This window comes from Molothrus ater, chromosome 4 (assembly GCF_012460135.2).
Source record: "Molothrus ater isolate BHLD 08-10-18 breed brown headed cowbird chromosome 4, BPBGC_Mater_1.1, whole genome shotgun sequence".
Classification (NCBI taxonomy): Eukaryota; Metazoa; Chordata; class Aves; order Passeriformes; family Icteridae; genus Molothrus; species Molothrus ater.
Window position 1 is genome coordinate 62,294,030 of NC_050481.2, and position 8,746 is coordinate 62,302,775.

The 8,746-nt window shown below is 47.3% G+C and overlaps 1 protein-coding gene across 1 annotated transcript; it reads left to right on the forward strand.

The window, feature by feature from the left end:
• Positions 1 to 594: 594 nt before the first annotated feature.
• Positions 595 to 8,746, forward strand: GPR78 (G protein-coupled receptor 78). The gene is made up of 3 exons (XM_036382644.2): positions 595 to 1,937; positions 2,620 to 2,733; positions 6,567 to 8,746. Exons 1-3 carry the CDS (start codon positions 1,270 to 1,272, stop codon positions 6,802 to 6,804), a joined length of 1,020 nt encoding a protein of 339 aa, XP_036238537.1. The 5' UTR covers positions 595 to 1,269; the 3' UTR covers positions 6,805 to 8,746.

The window sequence follows — 8,746 nt, forward strand, 5'->3', positions numbered from 1 at the left end:
AAGGGGGAATTTCTGTTCTCTTTCTTGTCTGTCTTTTCACCTTTTTCCAGAATGTGATAACAGATAAAACCTTTCTGACGACCACACTACGGTGTTATCAGTGTGATTGGAAAATGGTAAAGGGAGAGACTTTAGTTTTCCACAGAGTGTGCCAGCATCACCCTAATGTGGGTACTTGTTCAACCAGCTGGTGAGTCCAAGCACTCAAAGTGGAGTCTCTAAATGAGAAACATCCCTCACTTGTCAGCAGTGTGCCGGTGTGAATACCCAGAGGGCAATCACAGCAAGCATTGCAGGGGGGAAAGGGCAAGCAATCCCTTAGGTGGAAGGGGGAAAGCCTGCCAAGGGGCACAGACGCCAGATTTTGAACAGGTTTCAGGAGCACCAGATACAGCTGGCGCACTCAGGGTGTGCCTGAGCACAGCACAGGGATCAGACTCATCCCAGTAACTCATCTCCAGGTCTGATCTTTCCTGAGCTGCACGCTAGCGGAAAGTTGGGCTTCCTGCTGCTCTCGCCAGCGATCCGGGAGTGGATCAGCCCGACGCCGCGATCCCTGGCTGAGCCTGTGCCTCGCAGCCGCTCGTCTGCGCATGAGTCGCTGCGGGAGGCTCCGCGGCTGGAGTATTTGAGGGGCTGGGCACGGGGAAGATGCTCAGAGCCTGCGGAGGCCGTGCGCCCGGCGGAGCGGAGCGGCGGCGGGGCACGGAGGGGGCGCGGGCTCGGGCGCTGCGGGGGCCGCGCTCGGCGGCTTGAGGGAGAGCGGGGCGGCCGTCGGGGCAGCGCCGCTTCAGCACCGCGGACAGCGCTCGGCAGCACCGCGCCTCCGGCCCCGCTCCCCCCGGCTCCGGGCGCCTCGGGGCCCCTATTCCAGCTCTGATTCTCGGGTACTCCCCCTCCCCCTATCTCCCGATCCGGTCGCTGCGTTCCCCGCAGCATCTACCCTCGGCTCCGGCCACGCTCCCCCGGACCCCGCTCCCCCCCGCTGCCTGACTCTGCTGTCAGAGAGCCCCGGCCCCGCTGTCCCTGTCCTGCCCCCTCTGCCCCGTCCAGCCGCCCAGTCGCGTTCCCCTCGCCCCTCTCTCGACTCCCCTGCCCGGCCCGGCCCTTCCCGCTGCCCCCGGCGCTGCCCCCGGCGCTGCCCCCGGCCCCTGCCCCGCCGCCGGCACCATGCGCGGGCGGCCGCGGTGGGCGGCAGGCGAGGCTGCGGTGCCGGCGCGGGTGCCCCCTTCCTCCTGCCCTCGCCCGCTCCAGGCGACCCGCTGAGAGATGGACTTGGCAGGCGTGCTGCTGGCGCTGCTCCTCGTGCTGGTGCTGGTTGTCTCTCTGCTCTCCAACCTCCTGGTGCTGCTATGCTTCGTCTACAGTACGGAGATCCGCAAGCAGGTCGCCGGGGTTTTCCTGGTGAACTTATCCTTCTGCAACCTGCTCCTCACCGTTCTGAACATGCCTTTTACCCTGCTGGGCATCCTGAGGAACCAGCAACCCCTCGGGGGCTGCGTCTGCAAGGCGGTGGGTTTCCTGGAAACTTTCCTGACTTCCAACACAATGCTGAGCATGGCAGCGCTCAGCATCGACAAATGGATTGCCGTGGTGTTCCCCCTAAGCTACACCAGCAAGATGCGATATAAGGACGCTGTGATACTGATGGGCTACTCGTGGCTCCACTCCCTCACGTTCCCCTTGGTATCCTTGTTTTACTCATGGGTAGATTACAACAGCGTTTACGCCTCTTGCACCTTACACCTGAAGGAAGAGACGGAGAGGAGAAGGTTTACAGTGTTCACCATTGTCTTTCACTCCACCAGTTTCATGCTGTCTCTGGTGATCTTGTGTTTCACCTATTTAAAGGTGTTGAAAGTTGCCCGGTTCCACTGCAAGCGGATAGACATTATTACCATGCAGACTCTGGTTTTGCTGGTGGATATCCACCCCAGGTAATGGTGCGCGCTCGGACCCGCAGCCCCCGGTAGTTACCCCGGGCAGGAGCGATATCCCGCCTCCCCAGCACCCTTTCCTGCCTGCCCCGGCCGCATGGCGAGCGCTCCTGCCTCTAGTTTCAGACGCTGCTGACAGTGCCAGGAACGGTGACTTGTGCATTTGTAGCCTTCTCTGTTTGAACGCTAGTCGGGCTCTCCGGGTTATGCCACTTGCCTGAGCTCCCTTCAAGCGGGAGGCATTGCTTAGAGTGCGATCGTCCCTCCGGGCTGCCCTCCTCTCCCCGAGAGGAGAGCCTTCCTCTCCCCCGGGAGGCTGCCCTCCTCTCCCCCGGGAGGCTGCCCTCCTCTCCCCCGGGAGGCTGCCCTCCTCTTCCTCGGGGCTGCCCTCCTCCCCTCGGGGCTGCCCTCCTCCCCTCGGGGCTGCCCTCCTCTTCCTCGGGGCTGCCCTCCTCCCCTCGGGGCTGCCCTCCTCTTCCTCGGGGCTGCCCTCCTCTTCCTCGGGGCTGCCCTTCCCCCGGACCGGTCTGCCCTCCTCTCCTCCGGGGCTGCCTTCCTCTCCCTTCCCTTCCCTTCCCGGGCACTTTCGGGCGTGGAGAGGGCTCTTCCCCTCTTCCTTGGGCTCACTTTTCACCTCCTCCCTTCTTGCCTTAACACCCTTACTGCTCTTTTCCCTCCGTAGTGTGAAGCAGCGCTGTCTGAACGAGCAGAAAAGGAGGAGGCAGCGGGCTACCAAGAAAATCAGTATTTTTATAGGGTCGTTCGTGATCTGTTTTGGTCCTTACATTATCACCAGGTTAGTATTCCCTGTAGGGGTGGGGGACTTTGTGGGATCAGGATGTCTTGTGATGCCCAGGGGTTCTACAGCTAATTTTGGGGGGCCAGAACAAAACGGACCCCCGGGACTGGTCTTGAGGACCAAAGGACACAAACACAAACACGCTGCTCCTGTCCGCACACCCAGTCCCAGGGGACAGCTCCGGCAGGACCTGGCTCTCCTCCCCTCATCACAGCCAGGTCTGGGCACCTCTGCCAAAAGCAAGCGGCTTTTAGGACAAGTACCGGGAATTAATTACATGCCAGGGGGAGATAAAAGCAGTTTAAAAGACTTGCCACCCTTCCTTATTAGCACAACCCTCGCAATAGAGAGGAAAACAGACAGACTTTTCTGATTAGCTTAGGTTTTTGTTTTTGTTTTGGTTTTTTTTTTAGGCATAAGGCCAAGCTTGCTGATGTTGGAAGCTGAGTTGATATAATTTAAATTTGTCCAGCCTGATAATTTGTCAGATAAGATTTCAGTCTGGAAACATTAATGCCTGTAAATATATTGCTAATGGTGCAGCACAGACTTGTGATGAGGTGTAAAAGTTATCTCCCAGGAAAAGCAATAATTAGACTCCTTAAATGTATAGGAAACACCGTGTTCCTCAGCTGGGCAGAATTATAAGTATCCATCCTGGTGGTTTGCACCTTTTGAAGTGTCCATGCATCATTGTTGTTATCTACTTGTGTAGTCTTCATACAATAGATGATTTTATTTTTTTTTAAACCTTGTGTAAACCAGTGAGCTGGAAGTCAGTGTAACTACATTGAGTTGCAGCATGCCAGATTTAACCTTTCATCTCTAAACTGCAATGGGCTACATCTTTCACAAGTGATTTTTAAATATATTTCCCACTTTCACAGTGTGTTCCAGGCAGCCTTGAAGAGTGCTGACCTGTGTTGAGGGAGGTGCACTAGTGTGCAAAACCCTCTGGTGAGGGCTTCTTCAAGGTTGCTACCAAGCTGCAGCCACAGCAGCTCACAGAAACTGGCCAGCTTCGGTGCTCTGATCTTACAGACACACACACACAGGCCATTCATGGTCAGAGCCACTGCCCTTTTCTGAGAGGAGCAGGGGGCAGGTTATGGCCAGTGTACTAAACAGACAATATTTTTAACATTTTTAAAGTGACATTTATTTCAGTTCCCATTTACCTGTTGAAAGGGATCTCTTCTTGATTGCCTGGATAACTACATCTTTTTTTCTGCACTTGAAAGGATTATTACAAATATTAACATTACATCACATAGTTAAAAGGTCAGTTCATCATTGTTCAGTACATTTTGAGTCATGTTCTATTCACTTTTACCATAATCAGGATGTAATTATGTTGAGCAAAGTGGATTTTGCCATCTTCCCATCTGACCATTACGAAGCTCAGCAAATTCCAAAAGTGGCCACATTTTTCAGGGTGGAGGTATTTCTCAAAAACTTCTACAGTAAAAGTTACTTCCTTCTTCAGACCTTGCATTTGGCAAATGTGAGATGGTGCATTTTCTATGTGTGACAAACTGGTATCCAGTGAATCACTACAGAGAAGGCTGAGGGCTGGTTTATGGAAATGTGTGTCAAGGTCCAGCTTCTGTCTGTCACAGGGACTGAGCTGGTTCAGTGACAGCAGAATGGGAAGCTTTTGGGTAAGACATCCTAAAAGGCTTCTTGTCTCAAAGACAGGAGAGTGCCAAGACACCACTTCATGAAAGGTGAGGAATTGCTGCCATACCTGATTCTCTGTTCTTCCTCCATTCTGGTTTTTAGGGGTGTGGCACTGAAGCATTCTCTGGGGAGGCAATGTAAAAGCCATCCTCCCTGTTGTCTTGCTCTTGGCCTGGTGACTCAGGTTGCATTGTGAGCTCAGTATTTCCTCCTCACTTTAGAAATTTGAATGAGATTAGGCTCATTAGCAATATATTCGTCTGTTCACTAAGAGACGACAGATGAATTTAATCTCTTTTGTAACAGCACTGAAAACATGAAAATCATACTAAGATGCATTCAGATGGATATTTCTGACTTGTTTTGGCCAGATCCTTTATCTTATTAAAATATGTGTAATTTTTCTTCTGTTGGCCTCAGTGCAATTAAGTTAGGATCCATAATGCATTAATGGGAACATAGCGATACATCTATGTTCAAGACTAAAAGATATCTTACTCCTCTTATTTAGTGTCTTTATAAGAACATCAGTTGTGTAAATATCAATTATATATTTCTTGTATTAGGATGATATGCAGGATGGGATAAACCTAAGCAATCATGTAGCAAGTGTCATTTATTGTACATTTTTTCTCATATTTTGTATCTTCCTTTACTACTTATTTTGAATTCACTGGAACTTTTTCTGAGCAACTTCAAACAGAAGTAATTTGTTTTTCTTAATGCACTTGCCATAAAAATGATTTTACTTTTGGTCATATAAATAAGGATTTTTCCTGTCATTTGTAGCAATGTTCAGTCCAAATGATGATAAGTCAGATTTTATATGAGGAGGGACTGGAACAGCTTCAAAAGACAACACCCTGAAAGTCAGGAGCTCTGCATTTTAGAAAGAGGACAGAAGGTTCTTCAAGCCTTGAGAAAGCTTCTCATCTTACATCTTCAAACAGTGATGTCTTAGAGTACAGAAAATGGCTATTTTATCTCCCAGAACATTTTCTTTTCTTCTGGGATGAATAGAGCAAAGTAGAATACTCTTGCTCCTGCAAAAGGTTTTACAAAAGACATACACAAAATAGAAGTCCCTCACCCAGTTCTTTCCACCTTCCTGGAGGATTTGCAGATGAGCTGGGTGAGACATTTGCTGGAATAGTCTGAAGGATTGCCCTCCCTTCTGTGGAAAAATTGTTCAACTTAGTTGTGGTTTCTGCCCCCATGATTAATGCCTCCCTCTCTGCTGAGGTGCTGAGGCCACTAATCATCCGTGAAGCACAGACCAGGAGACACAGGTCTGGATGGAGCTGACTGGTCTCATAATGATGATAAAAGCGTTGTCTCCTTGTTTTCTTTGGCCAATCTAGAAGTCAGCCAAATGCACACAAAAAATTCCATGGCTAAGAAGTTGTGGGTGTGCTGCTCAGCATACTGTGGGACTGCAGGTGCCAGCCAGACCTCCCTGAGATACTGCCAGGTTGTTTTTCATACTGCAATGGTCTGACATAAATCCACTTTGCATCCGTGTTAATTCACAAAGGTGCTCTGGTCTGGTCTGAGGGGATGGATTCAGTGACCTAGACCACATTGCTGGTGTCATTTGAGATGCTGCATGGCATCCAAGTCCTTATCCTAGGCTGGCAGATATGCCACAGGACCTTCCAGGAGCAGCAGCCTGATGCCAGTGGGGTCATGTCCAAATGTCTCAAGTGTCACTAGACAGCTCTACTCAGGAAACTGAGGTCACTGAGTCTGGGTGCCCCATCACATGTGTCTATCTCAAGCTTGCTGTGGGAGAGAGGTAGTCAATTATGTCACCACAATTTTGAACACTTACCAGCACAGATCAGTAAATTCAGAAAGTGAGCAGTAAACTGCAGCACTCTCTTATCTCCTCTGCACAGAAGCATTACCACTGAAAACTGTTTTTCCCTCTTTCCATAGTAGGAATCGATTTTGTCTCCCAGTGGCCCTGCTAGGAAAGCTCTCTTTGCCCCTATTGAATGTGAGGAGTAAGTACACGATCCTTCTCCTGCAGGGACTGTGTACTGAAGAAAATAAATGGTACTTGAATGTTTCATGAAACATGAGTTGAGCACTGGGCTCAGTGTGAATACAACACTCAAGTGTTTCCATTTCTCTTTAATGTTTAACAGGTTGATAGAGCTCATTCCTTTTGTTACCATAAATTACTACTGGGGAATTATAAGCAAGTGCCTCACCTACAGTAAGGCTGCATCAGATCCATTTGTTTACTCACTTTTACGTCAACAGTACAAAAAAGTTCTGATCAACATCGTCAACAGGATACTGAAGAGGGACCTGTATCCCTCATCAGGGTACAACAGTTCTCTCGACACTGAAAACGATTACTGCTTGCACAGAACAAACTGACAACAGGAAAGCACTCCCTTTCCAGGGAGACAGGTGTCTGCTGCTGCTGGAAAACTGCCTCTCTCCTCTCCTGCTGACAGTGGTGACAGTGTCTCCAGGGTGTGAAGGCTGCATTCATGTGACACATTGCATCGTGGACTTTCATCAAAAGGCTCTTCCCTGGTCTGCAGCCAAGCACAATTCATGGCAAAGCCTTGTCCCCAGTGAACAGAGTTGGCTTGAGGGGTTTGGAGAGAGCCTTTCAAGGAGCTTAGACAGACAGCTTTTAATGTTTCATGTGTGAAGACTTGGTATGTCTTGGAGTGTTCCATATCAGACATGACATTCCAGTGCAGTGTCTTCTGGGAGCACAGGAATCCCCATGTTGGAAGGACAGGTTCAGAGTCCTCTTCTGGGAGCACAGGAATCCCCATGTTGGAAGGACAGGTTCAGAGTCCTCCTCTGGGAGCACAGGAATCCCCATGTTGGAAGGACAGGTTCAGAGTCCTCCTCTGGGAGCACAGGAATCCCCACACTGGAAGGACAGGTTCAGAGTCCTCCGTGCTGCACATGCAGCCCAGGATGTGCTGTTGGTTTTGAACATCAAAAATAGATATTTTAATTGATTGATTTATTGTATTGGTGCCTCAAGTGAGTCAGCACTTTGAATCTGAGATTGTTATTATTATTATTATTATTATTATTTATTACTAGGCATCATGATTGTAACATAGCCTTTAGGAAGTGGTACATATATATATTTGATATGCCAGTATTCTATCAAGCATAACCAAAGTCCACATATCTGAGTTACTAATATTTAGCACTTCAGTGGTATGTGATTACAATAATTGCAGCAAGAGTAACAAAGACATGTATGGAATTTAGTTAAATAGCACTGTAGTTCCACCACTGAGCTAGTAGTCCTATTCAAGCAAGCTTTTTATTCAGAAAAAAAAAAACAGTAGAAGTGACAGATACCATTGTGTTTAAGATATATTACTTCAGAAGCTATCTGTTTTCAAAGGAAAAGCTAAAATATATTAATCCTTTTTAAAGGATATATAATGTGTAAAATATTTCATGCATTGGCTATATATGGTGGATTGTCATAATACTGTACAATCTTTTCTTTAATAATGATCAATTAATCTGGTGATTTTAACTGAAAACAAGAGATGTCAGAAATATTATAACAGACCTGCTGCCAAATGCCCAGAAACACAAAGCTGCTTTGTTAGCATATGTATTTTTCTCTTTTATTTCTTTTTCAATTTAAACAGGTTTTGGAAAAATGTGGGAATTATTTTTGAACAATATTCCTTTGATTATGTAAGACATTTATTAAAATTTAAGAATTCTAAGGCATTCAATAAACTACTATTTTCTAATTGAGTACGTAAGGGAAAAAGTAAAGCAATTCTAAAGTATATTTTAAGAGAAATAAAAAGAAAGATGACAGTAAAGTACTCTTATTTTTTATGTAACAATGCACTTGACCCTATAAAGCAGTGAGAAGGCTATTTCTGGTCAAACTAAGCATATAAGCATGTAAATTGGCACAAATATAATTTTCTTTGAAGCTAACAGTTCTATTTCTATGCTGAGAATTAAGTACACACTCAACTGTTTTGCAAAATCAGTGTTGAGCTGTCAGCACATTGAGAGGGTTTTTCCCACCATCCACAGTGAGGAAGGAGAGTGTCTTGTTCAATCCCACTGAAGTCAAGGAAAGATGATGCTGCCTAACAAATACAATGTTCTCTTACCTCCTGCTTTTAATCTCTGGGGCCTTTAAGATGCTCTTTTTTTTTTTTTTTTCCTTTTCTTCCCCCAAAGGCCTCTGTGCTTTGCATCTATAGTTCTGCCTGTGTTTAAATTGAATGTACTATAATGGTTTTGTCTTCTTAGTAAAGTATTTGTACTCTCTTCAATTTTGTGTAAATACAGTATTTCAGAAAAA

What these genes read in the sequence shown, in the direction of transcription:
- GPR78 (XM_036382644.2), top strand. Translation starts at nt 1,270, where the DNA reads ATGGACTTGGCAGGCGTGCTGCTGGCGCTGCTCCTCGTGCTGGTGCTG. An exon ending in CTGGTGGATATCCACCCCAG is followed by an intron (nt 1,938 to 2,619) that starts GTAATGGTGCGC and finishes TTCCCTCCGTAG; the next exon opens with TGTGAAGCAGCGCTGTCTGA. An exon ending in GGTCCTTACATTATCACCAG is followed by an intron (nt 2,734 to 6,566) that starts GTTAGTATTCCC and finishes AATGTTTAACAG; the next exon opens with GTTGATAGAGCTCATTCCTT.